At 53.2% G+C, this 24869-nt stretch overlaps 1 protein-coding gene across 18 annotated transcripts in view; it reads right to left on the bottom strand.

Annotated features, from left to right (window-relative positions):
• NCOR2 (nuclear receptor corepressor 2) overlaps window positions 1-24869 on the bottom strand; it is a 213762-nt gene that overhangs the window by 103418 nt on the left and 85475 nt on the right. For all 18 annotated transcript variants that reach the window (XM_071816031.1, XM_071816038.1, XM_071816039.1 and 15 more), the window contains exons 5-6: window positions 8089-8268; window positions 3318-3431 (exon numbers count right to left, since the gene is read on the bottom strand). In XM_071816031.1, coding sequence (XP_071672132.1) covers window positions 3318-3431; window positions 8089-8268 — 294 coding nt within the window. The remainder of the gene's footprint in view (window positions 1-3317; window positions 3432-8088; window positions 8269-24869) is intronic.

Genomic DNA, 24869 nt, shown 5'->3' with positions numbered 1-24869 from the left:
AGCTTCAGGGGAAGATCACTATCAGCCTCCAGCAGCAACCGAGACACCCCTCACAACCCGATGTCCCCAGGCAGCTCTTCGTCACCCTCTTGGGGTGACGGGGACTGGCAAACGCAGCCCATTCTGCACCCTGCACCGCAACGGTCCTGAGCTCCCCGCTGCACCCTCTCGGAGCTTTCAGCATCCGTCACTGTTTTCAAACATCGTTCTGCCTCTTCAGGGACTAGAGGCAGTTTTGAATATAGGACTCAGATGTTTCTGCCCACTGTTTATTCTCAGTTTTGTCTGCAGATAGTAACAAAAACGTTAACTTCCATTCTCATACATCCTTTCAGAAACGGTACGGTTCGCGCTCACAATTGAAATCTTGGCTTGGAAACACACAACACGGTTTTTCTGTGTAATGCTGCAAACGTTTCCCAAAAAAAGTACTTTTTTGGGTGCAATTTCACTGCTCATCTTTGGAGACGAGATCAAGCGGCTCCGGTGAGCACGTCACCCAGGGCAGGAGGCACCTGGATCTCAGCAACCACAGATAACAACATCAACCACCTCTCTATAAACCAAGCCTCTGAAAACCTTCCCAAACACAACCACAGCCTCACAGGACAGGATTTCACCGCAGTCAAGGGCAGCTCCTCTCTGTTATTCCCCAGAAGAATGTGATTTCTCTGGAAATCAATTACTTGTCCAGCAGAGTGTAGCAAGAGGCGATTACAGGTCACATTTTCCACAATTATCCTCTCCCGACGCCAAGGAACTTTTCAAATCATAAGCATTAAGTAGGTCACAAGGGGGAAAAGCAGCGCGATGGGCGTTTAGCATCAGCAAACCTGAATTTTGAGAAAATCAGACACAGGCCAGCGCCGACCTGCATCCCAACCCCTCATCCATACCCAGCGCGGCGGTGAGAACAATATACAGACTTCCCTGATGAACCATAAGCTAAAATTAGAAACCATTCACCCTTGCAAAGCCATAGCTATTGCCAAAAGGAAAGTAGGTCACAGAATGGCTGGCTAACTTGATTTTCCAGTGTTTCTAGCTGCTCTGTCCTCACGTAACCTCGTCTCTCCCATGGAGCGTTCCTGGTGTGTCCTTTGTTCGCGGTATAACCGCGCAGCGTGCGGCTCCGGCGCGGCCTGGCAGCAGCGGTGGGAACGGGCACGGCAGCCCCCGCCCGCTCGGGGAAGCACAGACCCGCGGTTCATGGAAAACCAAAGCAGCGCCAGGCGACAGCCCCCGCACAAAGCTCGCCCTCCCACCTGCTCTGGCATCGGCACAGCCGCTGCCTTTCTCCCCCTTACACAATATTGCTCTTGAAAGATCGTTTCGGGCTTTGCCAGCTCTTCTGGGGCGCTTTGCTTTCTTGCCTCTTCCCAAGGCGTGAATATCCTCTTTTTATTTGCATTTCTTACCGCGTGTTGCCTCCCTCAAGCAAGCCAGAAGCTAAGAGATACGAGTAAATCGGGCTTTTCCTCCCTTCGCGCTCTGCCCCACAGGCTGCAGCCCTGGCTCTGCTGTTACAGCCGCTTTTCCTGCGAGCAAAGCTCGAGGCATCCAACTTTGCTACTTTTCCGCGGCACAGAAAAGGCAGAAAGGCTTCAAATTCAGCTCAGTGATCAGTATGTCTCTTACCCGGCTCACAGCCCTTTGCTCCTACCAACTCACCTTGCAATTTGGTGTTAAGCTGCAGCAAAGCCGTAGGTCAGCACGAGCACACCCCAGGCTCACCGCTGCCACCAAACCCACCCAAAGTGACCTCACGTCCAACCACCAACCACTCTTCTCCACTCATGGTGCTAAGTGATGCTGCTCCCACATCCTCTCCTCTTCCAGTTTTCCTCCTCCTGGCCCCAAGGGGAAGAGCAGCCACCAAAAGCCACCCTAAATGTATCCGATGGAGGGGAGATGTCAAAAGCTGAGCCAGGGGGTGCCCTTTAGAAGGGCAGTCGCATCCTGAATCCTACCTCAGCACACCCTTCCCATGCGGCCTGGCATCCCCAGGTGATGGTAGCTAAAAGGTCCTTTTGTCACCTGGCCTCAGCCATTGCCACCAGCCAGCAAAGCTCTCTCAACTCTCAAGCCCATCATGTCATCTCCAAAGGAGGAACTTCCCTCCAGCCCGCTATGGTTTCTATCAAGCAAAAGAGCTGCTCGGTTTGAGTGTCCTACCCACAGACGGGCTCGCTTACACGCTACTCGCAAGGGGACTTTACAAGAAGAGGGGAAGAATCATTATTTACCCATCCAGGGATCACACAGACACGAGCTTGAGACCACCTTTTACAAACCTAACCCTTGCACAGGAGGCAGAAGCCATCAAGCCCCAGCCCCTTGGAGAAGTCACTTGGTGGTGTCACGGAGAAAACGGCTCTGAGGAACATTCGGTACCTGCCCCAGCGCCCCGGGTCTGTGAAGCTGTCACCAGCCAGCACTTGCCAACGCGGTAAAGGCATCGCCCTCGGTCCTCGCCCGCCCGCTCCACAGACGGCACTGAGGCTCCTGTCGCTCAGAGAGCAGCAGATGGAAAAGCAAAACCAGGGTATGTGATTTTTTCTTTTTCCCTTTTCTTTTTAGGAGCCGGGCACCTGGATTTCTGCAGCTCCCAGTCAAATCCCAGGCCTCGCAATTCAAAATAATTAGCGACTGGTAGTTTTCCCTTTATGCAAAATCATCCTTTTTATCCATCACCTAAATGAAAATGAATGTGCTTGATTATCTACCAAAGGGCCCAATTTCCTCACACCGCTCCAAAGCACACGGCAAAATCCATAACTCCTCGGGCTGCTGTTGCAGACAACGGCTGAGCGGTCAAGGTGGAGATCCAGAGCCAGCGATGCCAGCGTGACCTTTGCTAATGCTATTTACAGCGTCAAATACCCACAAATCCAGCAACGGCCGCATCCACGGCCTTTCTGCTCCAGCCTGGGGGGCTCGGAGCTGGCCAGGCATGTCCCCCCACCCATGCACCCACCAAGGCCCATCCTCTGAGGCCGCTTTTAACCAGCTTCACTTCCAAGGGAGAGGATGAAACAAGTTATTTAACAGACAGGGCTCTGAAGCATCTCCTGAAGGCTTCAAATCTAGGGCTGATCACAGGAAACCCCCCCCAGGCAGGTTCCTCAGAAGACGTTGGTGCTCAAACCAAGCTCAGTGCTCAGCCCTCATCGTCACTGTCCCCTCTGGGCTCCATCTATCCACCTCCCACGGCCCCTGCCCCTGGGGCTCACCCAGGGAACCCCCCACCCAACCTCCCCGTCCCCGGCCAGGGTGACACGGCACGATGTCTGTACTTCCATTGTCTCCAGACTCACCCTGTTCTCGTCGTAGATGATCTGCACCAGGCTGCGATGTTTGGACTCGATAGGAGGCGGTGAGATGGGTTTTTCAGGCTCTGGTGGTTTGGCTGCTTCTTCCTCCAACTGTTGCTGTGGAAAGAGAAGGGGGAGGAGGAGGAGGGTGAGTCACAGCGAGAATCGCAGCCGTCCCCATCCACACGAGACTCTCGGCGGTGCCGTGGCAGAGGCTCCGGCTGCAAAGGGATGGGAGAGGGAGCAGAGCTCCCTAACAAACCCCTGCCCCACAAGCACAGCACCATCCTGCCCCAGGCGCTCGGCCCCGTGCTGCTGGGTTGGTGCTTTATAGGCTTGGAGGATGAGGACCTGCCCTGAACAAGCCTCCTGGAGAGGGCTCGAGGCTGGAAATAATGATGTTACTGGAAACCCTTGAAGCAAAGCTCCAGCCCGGCTCCCTGCGGCTGCGAGCGGTGCAGGGTGAGCGGCGAGGCTGCTCTGCTCCTTCAGCTTCATCTCGCGGTGCTGCAGTTGGAGTAGACACCCGGGATGACTGTTCAGAATGAAATGCACCAGCTGCCCCCGCGCCACGCAGCCAAATGAGCCAGTAAGTACGGCAGAGGAGGCAACAACCCTGGGAAAGCTGACATCTCTGGACACGTGGCAGCCCGCCTGCCCAAGGGGAGAGACGCAAAATGCTCAAGAGGGCACGGGACAGCACAGGACCCAGACACAGGCCACCAAGACACCCTCTGGTGAACTTTCATAGAGAGCCCAAGTACTCCTGTTGCAGCGTAAACACAGCACACAGCTCCGGTTGTCCCGGCAGGCAGAGGATGAGCTGCCCAGGGCACTGGCACAGCACTGACCACCTTCAGCCATGAGCCGTGATGCTCTCCTGGGAAGGTGGCTTTGAGCTTCATTCCTCTCCTCCTTTCACACAGGACAAGCTGTCCTGAGCAGAAACCACCAAGGAAATCTAAGCTCCAACTACAGAAAGCCCATAAGGGGTGGATGGCCACCACCCGGGTGTCCTGCCCTCAGAGACAGCAGAACAGCTAAGTGAACACCGAGATACAATCCAAGCCAAAGGCTCCAACCACATGCATGACGGCACGATAGCTCCTTTCCCTTCTCAACCACGGCAGGTCCAAATCATGGTGCCCTGCAAAGGGGACTAGAGCTCTTCGAGGAGCCGCGGCTAAAACCATGGGGTGCAAAGCAGTTCTCAGCATCACCTCCGGCTTCAGCACCTGCTCTGCTCCGTGTCCTCAGATCGGCCAGGGCGCCCATCACGCACCATCGCTCCCACATGATAAGCTCCAAAAACTCCAAAGAAAAAGCCACAAAAGGGATCAGTCAAATCCTCTGCTTCTCTTGGGGAAAATACTGGGGAAAAAATAAGAGTCAGAAGCTTGGCTACATTGTTCTAGAAACCCACAAAAATCCCTCCGAGGGGTCAGGTGTGCTGTAAGTGATCTCAGACAAGACGATTTGATGGCGTATCAGGAAACGAAAGTTTGCCAGTAAACGAAGGCTCATTAAAAGCAGTTTGTTGAAAGAAAAAATACAAATCTAATTATAGCTGAAACACAGTAGAGAATTAAACTCCATTCTCCGTGGCATAACACTGTTCGGTTATGAAAGGAGCGGATGCCAGAGGTAGGGATGCAGGCAGCACACCTACCGCAGCAGGTTCGGCCACGACAGCAACCCCTGGGAGCTGTGGGAAATGGCAAAGCAAAATAGGTCAGGGTTCCCAGACACGGACAAAATGGATTTCTTAAAGGTCTGCCACAAAAGGCAGGCTGGGACTGTGACCTTTACGGGGAGAGAAGCGGGATGGGAGATGAGTCTTGACGGCTCCACACTCTCTGTCTCCCCACCCGCAGCAGTGGCTGCTTGACAGACCCCCCCTCTTCCCAAAAGAAGCCAGCGAAGCGACGTTGAAGGGACCCAGGTTGCCATGATGACCACAGCCCTGGCTCCTACAGCCTCCACAGGCCAACCCATGTCCAAGTGACAGAGGTGCCTTCTCCGGGTCAGAGTCCCCACACGTTGCAAAGGGGCCACCGGAGCCCCCAGCGCTGGCAGGAAGGTGGGTGACATTTCAGAAAGACCCTGTCCCCATGTGTAGCAGCCACTGTGCTGAAGGGACCTGCCTGACAAAGCCAAGGTCATTACACGCACCCAACTGCATCATGTTCAGCATCCACCACCTGGGTACCGTGACGCTGCACCTGCACAGGGGAGAAGAAAAGCCTTCCAGGCACAGGCAGCTCTGAAAACCATTTTACCAGAGCCGAGGGGAGAACAGAGGAAACTGAGACGGGAGATGGATGGAAGGGGAAACCCTGGAGCTCTTCCACCCGGCCGGTTCCACCTCCATCACCAGGTGGGAGTGTTGTACTCCCGGAGAGCCCAGAGAGGCTCCAGCACTGCTGCAGAGAACAGCCCCACAGCTAATTTCTCCTTCAGATACCCGGTACCGCTGCCAGGAATAAATGCATAAGGAGAGAGAGGACTCAAGGAGAGATTTAAGCGCATATGGCACATGAATGAGCGGGGGGTGGCTGCAGGAGGTGGCCTCCTGCCAGGGGTGCGCACGGTTTGGGGAAGGTTTCTCAGCTTGCTGAAGGTGTTTGCTTCTTGCAAAGTCCAGGCACAGTCGTCTTTGCCATTTCTGGAACGACTCAAAGAAAGAGATGGTGGATTTGGGTTGGCTGGGATTTTTTCTTTTTGCACAGCCATTCCACAGAATGTATTGAATTACCCTGAGAAGGCCTCCCAAAGACAGAGGGGAAAAGCATTAGGATATTCGGCTGCGCACCATTTCTCCGCCGCAGCGGTATCTGTTTCAGATCGCTTTCCCTCGCTCGTCTCTCTCCCGTGCTGACAGTTCAGATGCACAGATGGACAAAACGTTCCTGGAGCATCCCAGACAGGACACCCCCAACCCCAAAAATGCTTCCTCCCAGATGTGCCAGCTCTGCTGGAGGACAGGGCTGGGGAAGGATCCTGCCAGAGGGGAAAGCAGGAGGAGATGCTTCTTTTCCTGCCAACAGCCACTTTCACCTTCTTCCCCACTCAGCCGAGCATTTTTGTGGGGAGGAAGAATTGTAAAATTCATTCAGAGGGAAGAAATAAAGCACCCAAGCAGCCAACAATAAGAAACCCATTTCCTTATGGAAGGACAGCTTGATTTTAACAGCAAGGAGCATATGCTGCTCCCGTCAGCTTCAACAGCACCCCTGAAAAACATCAAGCAGCGGATCAGCAGAGCTGTCACCTCCTGGTTGCTGTGAGTGTGACCGTCACCGCCGTGCCAGGCACACATCCCCTGCCCGGAGTGGGTTTGCAATCCCAACCTCAAATTGGAGCTAAAAACATGGACCAGCAGCCAGAGTGCCAGGCGTGAGAGGACACCCCCATCTTGCCTGAGCTCCCCAGGACACCAGGGGAAGCGTCAGCTTCACCCAGCTCCCTCCAAACCCAACCAGAGGAACCTCTGCGCTTTCCATTGCTCCAGATGTTCCTCTGGCCCTCGCGAGCTGGCACATGGGGCTGATTCCTCCCACCCCAGCACAGCTGCTGCTGGCCCCTCTTGGTCCCTCTCCTTAAACACTCTGTGGATAAAAAGCAACACACACAAAAAGGTCCTTTGCATTAATTAAACCATATTGTTTTGAAAACAAAACCAAAACATCCTGCTTTGTTCTGCAGGAAAGAAATGGATAACATCTGATATGGGAAAATATAGGTCTGACAGGGACGAAGGTTGACTGCATGCTCATCCTCAGGGAATGCTGACAGCCCAAGTGGAGTGTTTGCTCCGTTCCCCAATTCCTGCCACACATGTTTCGGGAGAGGTCGCTCCTCTCGGACAGTTTGGGATTAGCAGCTGGCAAAGGGTTTAGAAACCGCCCCCAAGCAAAGGAAAAAAACCCACTGGTAAGACAGCGGCAGAGAGAAGCGATTTGCTTTGGCAAGTGAAAGCCTTTAAGTCTGTGGGTTTTTTCACAGACATCCCCCAAGGTTTTGTCATATTAATCTCTTAATGGGTTTATGGTAATTGTATACATGGCAACATCGAGCTGGCAATCCTTGTGCTGGGGAGAGCTCTTGTGCAGGGGTAAAGCGCCAACCAAGGCAATCAGATTCAAATCCCCGGCTCAGACGCAGCCCTGCCCGGTGCTGGACCAGCCGCGGCACACGGCTGCAGAGCCGCAAAGCCCTGGAGAAGGGGGCTGGAGGCACTGGAAGGGCCATCAGGCCACGGCAGCAACGTTTTAGATGGCCCGGTGCTACAAGAGCAGCAGCAACAGCACCGGGGAGAGACACTTGCTGGAAAGAAAAATGAAAAGACGTTGGGCAGAGGACGCAGGCAACCCAGGCTGCATTTCCAGCTCTGCCACTGAATGCGTGTGTGACCACAGGCAAGTCACCAAGGACTTTTCTCCCTTTACGGTACTCTGATGTGCAAAAGAGCCCACGAACTGGGTTTCTAGAAGTTCCCTCATCTTGCAACTACAAGCTGCAGACTGTGGGTGCAGCAGCAACCGCCCCATGTCACGACAGGGAGCATGGGCACAGACCGTCCTGGTGGCAACACAGACCGTCCTGGTGGCAACACAGACCGTCCTGGTGGCAACACAGACCGTCCTGGTGGCAACACAGACCGTCCTGGTGGCACTGCCACTTCCCCTCTGCGGACGTGCGTGGGCAAGGCCAGGGCGCAGGACAGCACGCAGCAGCGAGGATGTGTGCTCCCCTCCGGACCACAGACTCTCACCTGCTTCTTCTTCAGCTTGGAGATCTGCTGCTCCACCATGGTGATCTCCCGGTCCACGCGGTCCATGTTCTGGATGAGCTCCTCCTTGGACAGCCGGGCCGGCAGCAGGTCCAGCTCGGCCTCGGGGTGCGCAGGGCTCACGGGGGACACGGGCTCCAGTTTGCCAGACAGGCCACGATCCTGGGGAGCACAAAACAACCAGGTCAGCTCCTTCCCAGGAGACTTTGGATGCTCCTCTCATCCTCCCACACCAGCTGCCAGCGCTCCCTGGCCCATTCCCAGCCTGAGACACACATCCCCTCCAAAAACCTGCTCAGCTCAGCAGTACCAGCTGCCAGATCACATCACCCAAGTTTTCTGCAACCTCCAACGTCTCCGGAGAGCACCAGGTTAGTCTCCAACAGACATGACAGCAGCTCTTCCTCCTGCCAAAGCCTCAGAGGCTCCCGCTACCTTCAGTACCACCCACGTTCCTGCAGGATCAATAAATCCATCTGTATCCACCATCTCTTCACATCTCAGCAGCCAGCTCAAGGCTGCATCTTCCCGACATAACACGAGGTAGAGCAGCATTAACCATGCCAAACAAGAAGGGGCTACTGGGGCAGTCTCCTGGGGAGAGGGGACCCCCAGCTCCTTCAGGGAGCTCCTCTTCCACCTCTTGTTAAATGCTGGGGGGAGCTCAGAGTGTTGGATATCAACAGCATCCATCCAAAAATAGAGGAAATGGGGATGGGTGAGGTCAGCTGAGATAAAAATAAGACTGAATTGATGAACACCACCTTTTTAAATTCCAGGTCGAGAAGCCCTCAGCTCAATGAGACCCTTCAAAAATCAGAAACCACCAGTACCCCCGAGCACCCCACGGTCACAACGCCTCCCCACATCCTCATTCCAGCCCTTCTTGTAGACGGCATCACATCTGCCAACTTCCAGAAGACGTTTCCCACCAAAGAGGCCATGTCCCAGGACACCAGCATCCTTCACTGGCGCCTTCCTCCTCCTCCCTGCTAAACCCAGCTCTAGCTAAGCCAGCCAGGGAGGAACCACCACTGGGTGCAGCTTGAAGGCGTCCACACCCTTCCCAGTGCTGCCATCAAGGGACGGAGAGCCAAGGAGCAACCTGAAACCCCCACTCACTGTCTCGTTTTGCTTTCCCAGGATTAGACACCAAAATTCGCCAGTCTACTGCATAATTGGGGGAGTTTATTGGTGGTTTTTGTTTGTTTTGTTTTTTGTTTTCCAAGCAAGATTAACAGGACAACCACAAAAAGCAAAAGATACATGAGGTGCTCACAACATCTCGTTTGGATTAAGGCATGAGAAGGGGAAGTGGCCCATAGGTTTTTCTAAAGGAAAGCAGCCAAAAATGCAGAAGAGAAAGACCTCTCTCTGTGCACATGAAACAAAAGATACAATCTCACACCTGCCAAGAGGCAAGACAGGGCATCTTTAAACTCCTGCTTGGCACAAAACCCTTTGGAAACCTGGTTTCTGATCCATTTTTTATCTTTTTACCTTGCAGAATTAGAAGTGAAACAGTAGTAAAGCTGAATGAGGGGAATAGCTGCAAGTCACAGCACAAAAACCATCATCATCTAGTATTAGGAGATGATTATAGCAATAGAGAGAGGCAATGTCCCTGGACCTCAAACAACCAGTAGCTGTCATTTCACAAGCACCTTTTTAAATACAAGAAATGACGAGCAGCAAGAAGAATTTAAAAACAAAATCAAACTCTTGCCTGTGCAATGGTGAAGTCCATAAAGCAGAGCTCCCGGATTTACACAAGGCACAAAGAGGCCCTTCTTCTACATCACAAAAGTGAGTTGAAAAGGTTTGCCAAGACCAGAGTCCACCCGGGGCCAGGAGTGGACTCTGATGGACACGGACATTTTAACTCTGTCTCCTTGCACCCTCAAGAAACTGCTCACAATACATCCCCCCGCTCCAGACAGCATCGTACCCAGGCTCTGAACAACTGCAGTGCGAAACGTGAAATTCTTCTTATTAACATGAAGTCACAGACTTCGAAACCAGCGTGAGCCGGGAGAGCTGGAATAAATCTGCTGGAGGGAAGAAAACAATTACTGCATTACTCAAGTTGATATTTTCTCAGTAATTATACTGTTTCCATGTGATTTGTTTTTATACACGGCTAACAGCTACTGTAGTTCCTGTTTATTCCTGGACTTATTACTATGTGATTTGTATGATAACAAGGGTGGGCGAGCGGGGGGCAGAGGCTGCACAAACCTCCCCACAGCCAGAGGAGGTGCTGCTGGTGAAGAAAACGATCACCGAGGAGTCTATCGAAGAGCAGCGCCAGCCTTGGCGGGTGGGTTTCTTCTACACGCTTTTATTCCCGACATAAATAACGTTAACGGAGCAAGCCTGCTACACGCTATCAAGCCACAGTTTAAAAAACAGCGGAGAAAGAGGTGAAAGAAAAAGGATAAGCCAACTGCTCATCAGTGCCTTGAAGAACAAAACCCAACTCTTGCTGCATGAGCCATTTTGACCTTTCTGACCGCACCAGCTGCCTCCTCAAGGCTACGCTGCTGGAGTTCAAAGCCTCCGCAGCCCCAGCCATGCCGGGTGGGGCGAGCGTGTACCGAGCAAACGGGACCCCGCAGGAGCTCCGGCACGGCACCACGGTGCCTGCACTAAGCCCTGGTCTCTCTCTGCCTTCCTGAACCAGATCATTAGTGATGTCCCGTCAAGCCCAGGACAGAGATTTAGGGCTGCCAACCCCATCTCTTCCACAGTCTGTTCTCTTGCTAATTATCAGCCGGCAGCAGCGTTTTCTGCTGGAGCGCCGGGAGGGATGAAGAGGTGTCATCCGCAGCTCCTGCCCACTCACGCGTCCCACGTCCCCGCAGGCTGGAGAGGGTGCCAAAAGCAGGCACGATGGGCTGGGGCCGCTCAAATTGTGCTCAAATTAATTCCCCTCAAGGAAATAATTAACAAAGGGAAGGCTTGTGATCAGTGCAGCCTGCAAAGGATGTCTCCATCACCTGGGATGGATGTCTTCATCACCCGGGATGGCTCCATCACTTGAGACTTGCGTGGCAACACAGAACCACAGAACATCCCTGAACTCCACCAACTACAAACAGTCCCCGAAACCCCGTGGTGTGATGCTGTGCCACACGCAGGGACAGCAGCTTGTCCTCCCCGTCCAGACCCGGCTCAGAGCAGCATCGCACGCCCTGCGATGAGAACGGAGCAGGAGAGCCAACACCCCACACCTCCTTCCATCAGGTTTTAGGGCAAAGCTATACACATAAAACTTTCAAATGTGCCAAATACAGCCTAAAGGATGTTTTTTCATTAAATGTGAAAAGCATCCAAAACATTCTAGTGTATCAGCAGTCCCAAGATTACACCACTCATGGGCAGAAAAGTCAAAGGGGTTGAAAACTAATGTCTCAATTTCCCAGGGAGACGCGTGAGTACGAACTCAGAGAACCTGAGCAGTCAAAAGTACATTGAGTTATCGCAATTGTTTTGTTCGTGACCATCTGCTGCGCTAACGGCTCTTTCAGCCTCCCAACCCTCCAAACTCAAGACTAAGGAGCCGTCTAAAGACAAAGCTGAGTTTATTTCCCTTTTTTTTTTAAATCTGTGACTTTATGAGAAGGCCGATGAAATTCCTTTCCCCCGTAATCCAGCTGAATTCCACGCAGCCGGGGCAGAAAACATCCCAACAATTTCTAAGCATGCACGAAAAGTAGGTCAAAAAACTTCCCCGATGTTTCAACAGCTTGAAGCAATTTAATTGCAAAACCAGTACCAAATGCTGACCCTCCCTCCCCACCCCCAGCAGCAGATTTACGAGGGTGGTAAAACCTCACCAGCGAGCGCTACGGTTAAATGCGCTAAGCAAAGCCCAGGATCTGGTCTCGCAAAACCTGCTTGTGCTAAAAAAACCCAACAAAAACAACAACAAAAGCGCCGTCCCACAGCGTTATAGCGAACAGATGCTGCTCAGGACCGCAGAATCATGGGGTCTGACAGAGGCTCCAGCAAAGGCGGCCGATGGACAAGAATAACGCATCGAACCCAGCAAACCTCACCCAGGCAAACTCGCAGCGAAGCCATCGCGCTACACCGACAAATGGATGTTGTGCCTCTCATTAGCTTCTTGCGTTTCCCCATTAGTGGATGATAATTGCATTGAATGCCTACGTTCCCTACTGACTTCCCAGGAGTGATGAATTCTCACATACTCATTACAAAGAGGAGCTAATCACTCCACCTCTCATTAAGAGCTGCCCGACTTCTGCATCACTGGATTTTCAGTTGAACCTGAATTTGCTAAAATATTAACTTTCTGGATTAAAATTTTCCACGTTGAATATTCACTTCGGGCATTTTTAGCCTTTTTTTTGTTGTTGTTCTAAATACTAAATTTCAGCCAAAACAACTCTGCCGCTTCCAAGAACAAGTTTACAGGAAAATACGCCTTTCTGCAACGTTCAGAAAGATTCTGGGAACCTTTTCTTTGAGCATCTTCGCCGCAGTTGATACATCTGGCGAGACTGCTCTGTGCCAGCCATTGGCCTTTTGTTAACTCTGAAAGGGTGTCCAAATAAATACATTCAAAAAATTACATATATCTCATTTTAGTGCTTGCGTAGGGGAACGTCAAACTGATCCAGCAAGTGTAGTGGGGTTCTGGGGAGCTTCAGGTCGAGGAGGAGGAGGAAGAGAGAGGAGGAGGAGGAGGAAGAGAGAGGAGGAGGAGGAGGAAGAGAGAGGAGGAGGAGGAGGAAGAGAGAGGAGGAGGAGGAGGAAGAGAGAGGAGGAGGAGGAGGAAGAGAGAGAAGGAGGAGGAGGAAGAGAGAGGAGGAGGAGGAGGAAGAGAGAGGAGGAGGAGGAGGAAGAGAGAGGAGGAGGAGGAGGAAGAGAGAGGAGGAGGAGGAGGAAGAGAGAGGAGGAGGAGGAGGAAGAGAGAGGAGGAGGAGGAGGAAGAGAGAGGAGGAGGAGGAGGAAGAGAGAGGAGGAGGAGGAGGAAGAGAGAGAAGGAGGAGGAGGAAGACAGAGGAGGAGGAAGACAGAGGAAAAAGGCTGAGCTGGAAGGACCTTCCTGGCACTCATGTTGTGCTCCAGGCCAACAGCAACAAGTGAAGTAGTGCAGGAGGTAAAGCCCAAGACCACCCACCAAAGGTTTGCATGAGAAAGGCACCAGGTGCATCACCCACCCGCTCAAGCACGTGTCAAAATCCTACACCAGGATATCCAAAACTTCAGTGACTAACATCCCTCGGATTTACAGAGGCCAAAAGGACGAGGCTGCCCCGAGCTCACCAAAACACTTGGGAGGCACAAAACACCTCTCTTAAAAAGGAGCGAGCTGTGAAAAACGCCTCTGATTACATTAAACGCAAAGGTAGGGAGGCAAATTTTTAATTGCCCAGTTTGAAGCTCGGCCAGGGCGGTGGGGTTAACACCTCCCGGCTTGGCAGGACCGGACTGCAAAGGCCGCGGGGCAGCTCTCGGCTCCTGCCAGCAAAGCAGCCGGACCCCGGGGCTCCAGCCTCCCTCGGCTTCCCTGGAACTGCCTGCAGGTTTCACAAGAGCCTCTGAGTCATTGGCACCACTTCCACGGAAACGCAGGATGTGGTAACGCAGCCTCCTGTGCCCATCGCCCTCTCCTGCTGCATTTCTCCCCATGCCGGCAGGAGGGTTCCCCAAAACCTCCTCCAGCATCCCAGGAAGCACCTCATCACCAAACCCAACAAACCCCAGAGGAATGTAACGCTTATTCTGTGCCTTTCAAAGTTTTAGCCTCCTACCGTCTTTTTATTTATTATTATTATTTTCTTTGCAACACGGCCATCCTCTTTCAGCTGCCACATGCACTAAAGCAAGGTCCGAGTCTTTCCATGACACCAACCACACAGCGATGTAGCATTAAGGTCCATGTTAACACCAGCGGACACGTTCCCTCCGATCTGAAGATGCTGGAAGAGTCCCCACCATATCCCAGCTGGTCCTCAAGAAAGCAGAGAGCCCTCAAGCCCCAGGTGCCAGGCTAAAAGAACAATGGAGTTTGCTTTTGTAAAAAAAGCCTTTGCAGAAAAAAATCCCCTAATTTATAGTGGTACAATACTCAAGTGGCCATCACAAAAGCCACCGCGGTGTGACAATGCACCAGCACGCGTTAGGCCCACAGAAGCGGGGAGGGCAGCAGGACCGCAGCCCGGCCGAGCCCCCCAAATCCCCACGTTCCTGTCCTGCACCCCAGGGAGCTCTGGCTCATTCACGGGTGACACCAGGTGCATCCTCCAGCACATGGGCAAACACACAGGAGGGAAAATCCACCACGGCGGCTTCTGAAAAACCTCAGTTATTTAAAACTAAAAAATCGAGGGGAAATGAAAAGACAAAAGCCCTTCTCAGCCTGGTGTTATCAAGCAGAGGAAATGAGACTTCTAAAGCTCCCATTCAGAGAGGAGCGGGGGAGAGAAATCCCACTCCAGACGCACTTGAGCGAACAGCTTTTGAAATGGAAATGTTGCTCTTCAGAAACATTTGAATTTCCTGCTATTGCCAGGAGGAGGAAGGAGGCAGAGGAGGGACCAGGGGCTCCCCAGCCCTGTAAATCCAAACGGGGGACATGGGAGCAGCCCAGACCAGGGGGGATGTGTCAAGGGAGCTAATCTGGACCAGCATCCAGTATTAAGTCAGCTTGACAGGACATAGGGCTTAGAGGGGAGGCAATGGAACGAATGAAGACAGCTCTAAGCACCGTTGCAAGTAAGACAGACCTAAAAGCTGCTCGTGCTCCCTCCCTCCATCCTCCCTGCACAATCATCACCCAGATTATTTTTGCCCTGAATCCTGGATGCTGAGCTGGCTGCTGAGAAAGGGCTTGAATGAGAACCATGGTCCCCAACATGCTCACAGGACACGGCAGGGACGTCATCTCTGCCTGACACAACCACCAGCAGTCTGGCAGCCCATACAAACATATCACAGAATGGTTTGGGTTGAAGGGACCTCCCCAGCTCCCCCAGTGCCACCCCTACCATGACAGGGACATCTTCACCAGCTCAGGTTGCTCAGAGCCCCGTCCAGCCTGGCCTGGGATGTCTCCAGGGATGGTTCATCCACCACCTCTCTGGCCAACCTGGGCCAGGCTCTCACCACCCTCAGGGCCAACAATTTCTTCCTTATGTCCAGCCTGAACCCCCCCTCCTTATTTTAAAACCATCACCCCTTCTCCTGTCACAACAGCTCCCAATAAACCACACCAGCCACGGTCCCAAAGCACCAAGGATGCACAGGGGGATGGACAGGGCCCCTTGCAGACACTGCTGTGCATGGCGAGAGGTGCGTGCAGACCCCAGCACATCCCCCAACACGCGGACAGGGAGCTCAGGTGGCCAGAGCAGCCACGGGCTGCACCGTCCATGAGAGCCAGTGCCGGCTGTGCTCAGTGGTTGTTGTTCTAGTAACGGTGTGGACACGTGGAAGGGGCTGCCCTGACATTCGGTGAGTAGTCATTTCCTTCTCTTTTCCACCCGGAGGTTGCATCCTGAGCCCCGGTGGCAGCAGGCGGGGGGTGGCAGTGCTTGCTGTCCCCAGTGCTGTCCCCACGGCCGGCGGGGCAGGAAGGCGGGAGGAAAGAACACCCCCAGGAGCAGGAAAGGCAGGCGGGTGCAGGTCCAGGCAGGGGCCAGCAGCCCAGCCCTCCACCTCGACAAGCCCAGAAAAGCATGCAAAACAAACCTTTCAGGAGCATTTTGAATATATTTGGAGGTTTTTTCGGCCATAATATATTCCCCCCTTCCATTCGGCAGGTAGAGACAGTCTCAGGGTGCAGGAACCATCACGGTGTCTCCTCAACCATCACTCAGCTTCGTGATTAGAGCAAGACTGACCAAGGAAACACCAAATACCAACCACAGCGCCAGGTAAAGCAGCCTCCGAAGGCTCAGGGCAGAAGCACCATTTCTAATTGCAAATGGTCATGGGAGTCACTCAAACTTCAAACCTCTGCCCAGGCCGGTCCTGCAGAAACGCATGAAGCACCCGTCTCTTCAGGCCAGGGTGTTACAGCAAAAAATCCCGAACATCTCGGCTCCCAGAGCAAGAATAAGCTCACAGTGAATTTGTTATTATCTGTTAGCAAAGCAGCAGCTTCCCACCAAGGCTGGAATTTCCATCTTGGTTTGGCAGGCACGGGGCTGTGAAATGATTACTGTGTTTACTTTTCCTTTGCTAACTATAAAATCCCATTCCACCGCCCTGCCAAGAATGACTGAAGCTAATAAAATTCAGGCATTTGGAAGAAAGCAATAATAAACCTCCCTTTTGGGGCCTTTATGATGAAATTTCCCCGCTCTGATCAGCGATTATGCTGTATTCATGAACACTAGTGATGTCTCCAAGTGCACCCAGATTGACTCAAATCAATATTTAGCTTTGCTCGAGACTGTAAGTCTTTCTCCGTGTGGCTGTGGAAGGCAGGATCGCTGAACTGCACAGCTAGGAGAAGCCTTTGAAAAAACAGCTTACAAGTAGGTAAGGCAGCATATATGTGTGTGTGTACATGTAAAAAACGTAGGCTTTTCAATTACTTCAAAAACAGTGAAAAAGTATATACACACAAAACACGCATAGATACGTGAATGTGCACATCCCTCTCCAAATGTATTGAAAGGTATTAGTATAATGTACACTATATATCTATATACACATACCTGACTATTCTTCAGTAGCTTTTAGTGTTTGAAATATCGCAACGTTACTGTGTTTACATCTGCCACTCTGCTAAGGCAAAAACAGAGCTGCTGGGGGCAATCTGCTCTGTGGCTCCCCTGCCATGGATGGCGCGAGATAAAGTAACACAGACCTGGAAAACAGCCTCAAATAAAGGTCTGCGCTTGGTTTGGTCGCGTAACCACGCGGGATGGTTTGATTTGTGCTCGGCAATGGCTCTTTCTCAAGCAGCCATGGGAACGACGGCATCCAAGGCGAGATGAGAAGGTAGAAACGATCGCTGCTGCTCCTCGGGGAACAGCGCAGGGAGGACAGAAATCCCTTGTCCGGGCAGCCATCAGAGCAGGCTGCTCAAGGGTAAGTCTGGGATGTGTCACCGTGCAGGCAGAGCAGGTGACAAAGTGCCCGGTGTGGCCCTGGCGGGGGTGCTGGGGACTCTGCAGACCCAGGGGGTCCCCTCGGATGCGGTGGATGCACCAGGCACCCCCATCCTCTGCCACAAGGCACTGCCAAGCGACAGCGTTCCCCGTGTCCCCTGCACGCCGCAGGAACACACACTGCACTCGGGATTAAAGGGGCTGCCAGCCCTGGGCGGGAGCACAGCGAGCAGGAGCTGGGCTGAACGCTGCTGCATTCAGAAGGTGGTTGGATGAAGCCCTAAGGTGACCAAAGCGCAACAACATCGAGGCCAGGACCACGAGAAGGTGGTTGAGGTCATTTCACCCCTCGCTGCCTCCCTGCCACTAATCTCTGCTTCCGATTCACCAAAGCAGGGGTAGGACACCTCACTCCTGCTGGGCAAAAGCGCGTTTCCAAGGGCAGAGGGAGCAGCTCCACCGCGCTCCCGCTCCTCACCCGCCTGCAAGAAAGGTGCCAAGAATTAGAATTACATTTTTCAAGAGCAGCAGAACAAGCCAAGGGCCTGTCAGCTTGTCCTAAAACAACCCCTCTCCGCTCGCCGAGCGCGCAGCCAGCATTCCTGACACACACCAGTGTCCAGCGCCCCTCGGCCCCCCCATGCAGAGCATCTCCTGGTGGAGCAAGCCAGAAAACCCTCTGAACGTCCTCCGTCTAAAACACAGCCCAAGAGTTCTTGTTTAAAAAGCAGATTTGCGTCCAAAAAGAACGGAGGTTTTCAGCGAGTGATTGTAACTGGGCCCTTTGGCACTCGACAGCTCCTCTCTTGTTATCGAGGCTGAGGGTGTTGTTAAGAGATGAGGCTCCGCGAAGCACGGACGTGAAATCACGGAGCTTTAGCAAGAGCTGTTGCCATGTTCAGTACGTTATTACAGCTCCATCACCACAGGCACAAAGAGCAGCGACTCCTCTCTGCCAAATCCATCTCTGAAATCACCCCCCCCACGCCGTCCCCTCCAGCAGCAGCAGAAAAACACCATCGATTGCTGCCGCATCTCCACGGCTTTCCAGGCAGTGCCGGGAAGGAAGGATTGAGCACAAAATACCCTCCTGCTCCAAACATAGCACGTAAAATTAATCTGATCGGTGTCACAACTCGCTGGCTTTCGTTGTGTGAGTCAGAACCGTGGATGGGCTGCATTGCATAACAGTGGAAAAGTACAGCCCCAAAAGTGTGCTCGGGGCTGCATGTTCGCCGAGAGGACACCTGAGCTGCTCCCACCAAACCTCCCAGGAAGAAGAGAGGTGCGCAGGGTGCTGAATGAGGAGGGTCCACGCTCATCTGCCATCGGTGACAACCTCCTGCTGCTTTGTCACCTCCACTAACCAGCCAGATCATACCTAAGCTGGAAGAATCATGTACCCCATCCTGGAGCGCGCAGGGATCCCAGAGATGTGGGCAAGAGAAGAAACCCAGATCAGGCTGAGACTGCAGGGGAGGAAGAAAACACCCAGGACATCACTCTTGGTACACAGACTGAATTCTTCACTGGACATTTATTCCAGGTGGGAGTTTCTTTTTTACTACGAATGTGCAAAAACAGATTGAGAGATGGCACAGCCATCCTCACTTGTGCCATCCCCAAGCTTTGGAGCAACCACGGGAGCCCCATGCCATGTCCTGCCACAGCAACCCGTGTCTTAAGTCCCGACCGAGGACTGACCAAGTTAAGTAGCAAATTATAATAGCTTTGCTGTCCTGCATTTCCAGGACATAACAGGGCATGTGAGAATCCTCACTGTTAAAGAAAGAATAGGTACACGTAACAGATGTACGAACACTTCAAAGATGGAGTAGAAAAATCTCCATGAATCCACACAGCACACGCAGCTCCCAACGCTGCCCTGCTGCAAGCAGAAAAAGCCGGCAATATTTCTTCCAATTACAGGGGTGAGACACACAAAGCCAAGGGACTGGCTCTCCCTCGAGCAGATCAGGTGAGATGCTGCACTGCGCGAGCCCTGCGATATTGACTGAACGGAACAGAAAAGTCCAATTATGTAAATGATGAAGCAGGCTCCCGAGAAGCAGCCAGGCTTATCACGCTGCCTTCTCCACCGCTACGGCTTGAAAGGCAATTTAAAAGGTTGTTTTGGATGTCGATCACCGCAAATGAGCCGAAGAAGTGCAAAACAACCACCTGCGCTCGAGGCACTGTGAGTTTGCCGGTGGGTTTTCCAGCCGTGTTGAGCCTCGGCCCTGCTCCCGGTGGCTCGGGGACAGCCGGGGAGCAGAACAGGACACAGCCAGGCTGTGGGCAGGTCAGAGAAGGCCAAGTTCAGTTTTACATCCTGCCCCTGGATCATTTCCACAGCCCACAAGGGCTTTATCTGCTGTGCCTGAGCCTCTCAGGCCGTAGCTCAGTTCTTCAGCCATGGGAAATTCAGCTGAAAAATGGAATAAAATCGGTTGTCTTGTCAATCTCAGTGCTCCTGCCCTTTAACCCCCTGCCCCAGGGCCGGCTGGATGAGCCAAACATCTCATAAGGACCACGCAGTGCCTGGCAACATTGGCTTTTCACATGAAACCCGCGTGAGTCCCTGCATGGACGGAGCAGCCTGCTCCAGGTACAACACCCCTCTGGCTGTTTGCTCCCTGGTTTCCCACCCCGAGCCGGTGCACGGTGCTAACAAGCCCCCTCCCGGCACAGCCGCGGCACCACGGGTGACGCGATGAGCTCCCGGCAATGCCGCAGCAGCCGGACGGGGGTACCCGGCAGGGATGAGCTCCGCAGGTGTGTGTGATCACGGGCAGGTGAGCAGGAGTCCACACACTCACACGCATCCTCCTGCCATTCGGAAACGATCTTTGGAGCAGACAGGAAAGCAGGGGAAGGGAGAAATCCAGCCAAAAGTGTTTGTGCTGTGACAAGGCAAAAAAATGCAAATATTTCAGCTTTTAAATATGTTTGGAATGGCAGAGAATGCCAACATCTCCCTCATCTTCCCAGAAATAGCTTTTGAATCATTGCTGCCCTAACTCAAAGTCCTCCCCCCCCACCCCCGCCCCACCGAATGGTTTTTGCAATCTGATTTTTATCAGGCACAAGTCGACAGCGTGAACAACCACACGGCAGACGGGTGGATGCCGATCACGTAGCGGGAGGATCCTCCTACAGCTGCTGAACTCAACGACACCGCGCCGCTCGCTGCTGATGGGCACCCAACCACAGCACCGGCCCCGGGACCACGGGGAAGGCACAGGCAGTTCAGAAGAAACGCTGCTCTGCAGCGAAACGAGGACAAAAGCAGGAAAGACGTAGGTACGTTTGCACCCACTAAAACTGTTGCATTTCACGGCTCAGACCTGAGGACAGAGGCACTTCCATAGGTGCTTGCTCCTCCAAGAAGCGGTTGGGAGGCCACATGCTGCGTGTGGGCTTTGCAGTGAGCACCCTTAGGGTGACGATTTTTCTTCTTGTGGTAAGATGTTTGAGACATTTCACCTTTCACAGTGTGAGAATTATTTTTCTTCTCATGGCAAGCTGTTTGAGGCATTTCAGCTTTCACAGGGCTGATGAAACCGCGCACAGCGCTGAGCTCTGCGCCTCACCTGGGTTTCGGATAACCCGGAGCGAACAGGCAGCATTGGCGTGTCCCCAATCCATTGGTGCTACCACTATGTCCCATGTGGCTCGCCAGCAGCCACCCACCAGCCTCCCCACCTCACCAGATGTGGGCACAACCACATCTGGTCAAGGCAACAGCTCCCTCTCCTGCAGCAGAGGCGCACGGCCCAGGAAGGCACCCCCGTCGCTGGGTCCCTGCTTGCAGACGTTCATCAACAGCCCCAGTAACGAGCCCAGAGCTCCTTTTCCCAAGTGAACAACCACTTCTGGCGGGGACGGGACAGCCCAGCGTGACCCACGCCAAAGACTCAGAGGCTACGTGAGGGCACGTGCCTGGGACGGCCAATGCTCGCAGCTTCGCTTCCTTCTCCAGCCCCTCCGTGCTATTGTTCCGTGGCAATAAATCACGGGGAGGTGCTGGAATTCAGGGCTGGTTTCTGCAGGAGGAAGCCCAGGGTGCAGGAACCGAGATGCCGCCTCACTTCTGTTGTTCGCTGATGCCCTCGGCTGCCGCGCTCGGAGCCGTTCCCTGCTCCGCATCCCATCGGAGCACCGCGGCTCTCCCAGCCCAAAGCACGGCTGCTTCTCCACCCGCTCCGCTCCCTTCCCCCAGCGCTGGGTTACTCAATTAGAGATTATGCTTTTGCCAGTTCCCTCCAAGCCAACTGGGGCCTCTGCCAAGGTCAACACAAGTTCCAGCCAGTTTCATTAATAACTGCGAGACCAACCCACTGGAAACTCTGAGAGGTTAATCCCAGCAACAGATCAATGTTCCCATAACAAAGCCACAGAGCAGAAATGCAACTGGTGAACTACCAGCCCAGTTATCCGTGCTGGGAGCTGTGGGTCTGTCCTTCTGAGCATCCCTCCCCATGCTGGGGCAAACCCCATAGCAGGAGACCCCAACCTCCCACTCCTCTGCACATTCAACGAGGGATGGAGCAGCTCCCAGTGCTTCCAAAGCCCCGGCGAGGGGGACATGGGGCTCCCAAAAGGCCTTTGGGTTGTCCTGGGTGCTCTGCCAGCCTGTGCCGGGCTGGCGTTAGCCAAGAGCCTTTCCATCCCACAGCCTGCCTTGCAGGAGTTCACTGTAAATCAGGTTCTGGAACAGGCAGCCAGTGTGAAACTTGGCGTGTACGCTGCTGGCTTCAATGCATCATTAAAAAGGCATTTGAAATGTGTTAATTCCTCCTTTTTCAATTAATTCCTTTTAAAGCTACATTAACGTGCATCAAAGCAAAATACCCTTTGCCCTAATTTCTGCTTTGCTGTACGTATTTCCTGGTCCTGGTGCTGTCTTTTCCAAGAGTCCCCCCCCTTTTCTTATTCCAGGTTTTAGTCTGCAGCACAACAAAAACACACAGAAAGGGAAGAAATTAAAACCCTTCAACAATGTAAAGCAGAGTCCAAGTCCTAACAACACACAGCTTCTTAATAGCCTTTTTCCATCCATAGTGGTTAATTATTTGACAAAAGAGGGAAGTGGCATTGTCCCTTGTACAGCTGGGGAAAATCTGAGATATGGAAAGGGGAAGAGACTTACCCAGCGACCTGCCAGGGCAGATGGCAGCAAGGTTCAGGTTTCCTAAGCCTCCACCCAGCCCCACACCCATGGGACTACGGGTTCCCCATAAGCATATTCCTGCTGGAGCAATAAGCTACGTGTAAGTGCAGCCAGACAGCCCTTGCATGGGGACGAAATGCAGATCACGACTGACTCACATCCTATAGGAAGGAGCAGCAAATCGCGTACGTGGTGGAAAAGCAGTCTCAGGATTGGGAAGAAGAACAAGTGGGAATAAGGAGAGATGGAAGGGGAGAGACAGGAGTAACCCCTGGCTCTGGAGAGGGGCGAGCAGACACAGCACGTCCCCGCGGAGCAGGATCACACGCCGCACCAGCTGTGCACGTACGTGCAGGGACGGGATCGCACAGATGCATTACTGGTCTGCTCCGGAGCCATTTGTTCTACTCCTATCTGTTGTTACGTGATGAAGGTCCGTGAGTTTCTCTATTGGAAAGAAAGTAGAAGCCATCGAGGGTCCTGGGAACCAGCATCTCTGCCAAGAGCACACACGGTAAATCTGCACCACGGCAGCTCTTACAGCAAATCTCACATCCAGGTTCGCGGCGGTGGAAAAAACATTCCTGCTTTAGTTTTGCCTGGTTATTCTCGGCCAGCTCAAGGGAGAACCTTCTCCGAGGCAGCACCAGTCCACGCTGGCACAGAGCACACGGGGAGATTTAATATTTCCCCGGCAGACCGAGCTCACCAGAGCCCTCCTGGTCACATCCAGCAGCAGGAGCCCAGGACCACAGCACTGCAGCGATGTGACAGCAACCCCTCTGGTAGCGAAAAAGATGCTGAAGTGGGGGACAGCAGGCAAGAAAACAACCTTCTGCTCCATCTTGAAAAGAAACACCAATATCTGACGATATGAGCAATGTGAGGTTGTTAAGGAAAGGTAATATCTTTTATTAGACCAACGGAGATTTAGCCGTAAAGCTGCTGCTTTTGAAAGGCACGCTGCCCAAAAGCACGTCTGTTTTCTCCAGCTCCAACGCGCTGACCTAACAGAAGACACCACCTCCTCCTTGCTAAACCCAGCCCTGCTTGGAGCGAGGCTGCAGGGATCCCAAACGGGGCAAAGGGGCCCAGCTCTCCCCACATTTGGGAAAGGCAGATAAGGAATAAAAGTCACGAGATCCACTTCTCTTCAGGAAAAAACTCTGGAACCTGTTACCAGCATTTGCCACATGAATTACTCTGTATTCAGAGCACGGATTACGGCCCAAAACAAAGGCCTTGGAAAGGTGTTACCTTCTCTCCCTGGGCTGAGGGTTGGTAAACCTGATGTAACCAGCAGTTCTCAGGGACGTGCTAAACTCACTCCACCACAGACCTGACTCTGCATTTCAGCTCCACCACCGCTCTGAAACCAGAGCCCGAAAGCAACATCCATCACCGCTGCGTTACAGCGACGTCCCTTGGGACAGTCGGGCTGGCACCCAGGGCGCACAACCAACCCCCACCCTTTTGATTGAGGGTTTTGTGAAGTTCTTTACTGTGCAAAAAACAGCTCGATCAGCAAAATCGCCATGAAAAGCAGCCATAGCGCTGTTACTCCGAGCTCCTCCCTGCACAGTGACTGCAACAACGTGGAATGGGGTGAGGGGTAAGCGAACAACTCCTGGGATGCTCTGTCTAAACAACGGCCGGTGCGTTTAGCAACACCGGGTTCACGCGGTGCGTCTCACCCGGCTCACAAAGCTGCTCTAGATATGGTATCAAACAACTTCATCAGCACTGAGTCAGCAGCACAGATGAACAGTCAATTCCTCTTTCCAGCTCCAGTCACTGGGACACATGTCCTGCTGCCACGCGTGTGCCACCGCCCCGGGACACACGTGTGACACCACCCTGGGACACGTGCAGCTCGGAGATGCACACAGACCTCTGGCTCTACACACACATCGCAGGAAAGGAGGAATCTTGCAGAATAACCCCCGAGACGGGAAGACACGCTGAGCAAGAAGGGAAAACACTGTGCTGCTCGAAGCGAAGCGCAGGCCAGCGTCCATGGGGATGAGCTGGCAGGGCAGGCGTCATCCCAACGTGTGGTTTAGCAAGTCCCAGCAGCCAGGGAGAGGAGCAGATTGCAGCCATGGAGCTCGGCACAGAGCCTCTCGGGAAGGTCTCTATCAGCTGCAAACACGCACACACCTTCCGAGCGGTGCTCCTGCATCCCAGACGTGTTCTGCAGTTCCACAGTGTGCTCCACCAAACCCATTCTGGAAACAGCCCCCGCTAACTCTGAGCGACTAATCCCAGCTCCACTTAGGCTCTCACCAGCCAGGGACACCACATTATTTTTTCCTTCCCTCCAGATTTGGAAATTACAAATGGCTCCACTAAAAGCATAGTCTTGTCGTGCTGTCTCACAGCTTTCCCTCTTTCATTAACAAATGTTTTAAGGCCCGCAAAATGCATGTAATTTTTGGAAGCGTGTCACAGACCAAGCAGCAAAGGCAGCCCCTGGACTCCCCAACTAATGCCTCAGG

The sequence above is a fragment of the Patagioenas fasciata genome, chromosome 17, assembly GCF_037038585.1.
Source record: "Patagioenas fasciata isolate bPatFas1 chromosome 17, bPatFas1.hap1, whole genome shotgun sequence".
NCBI lineage: Eukaryota > Metazoa > Chordata > Aves > Columbiformes > Columbidae > Patagioenas > Patagioenas fasciata.
This window is presented reverse-complemented; position numbering and strand designations above follow the sequence as displayed.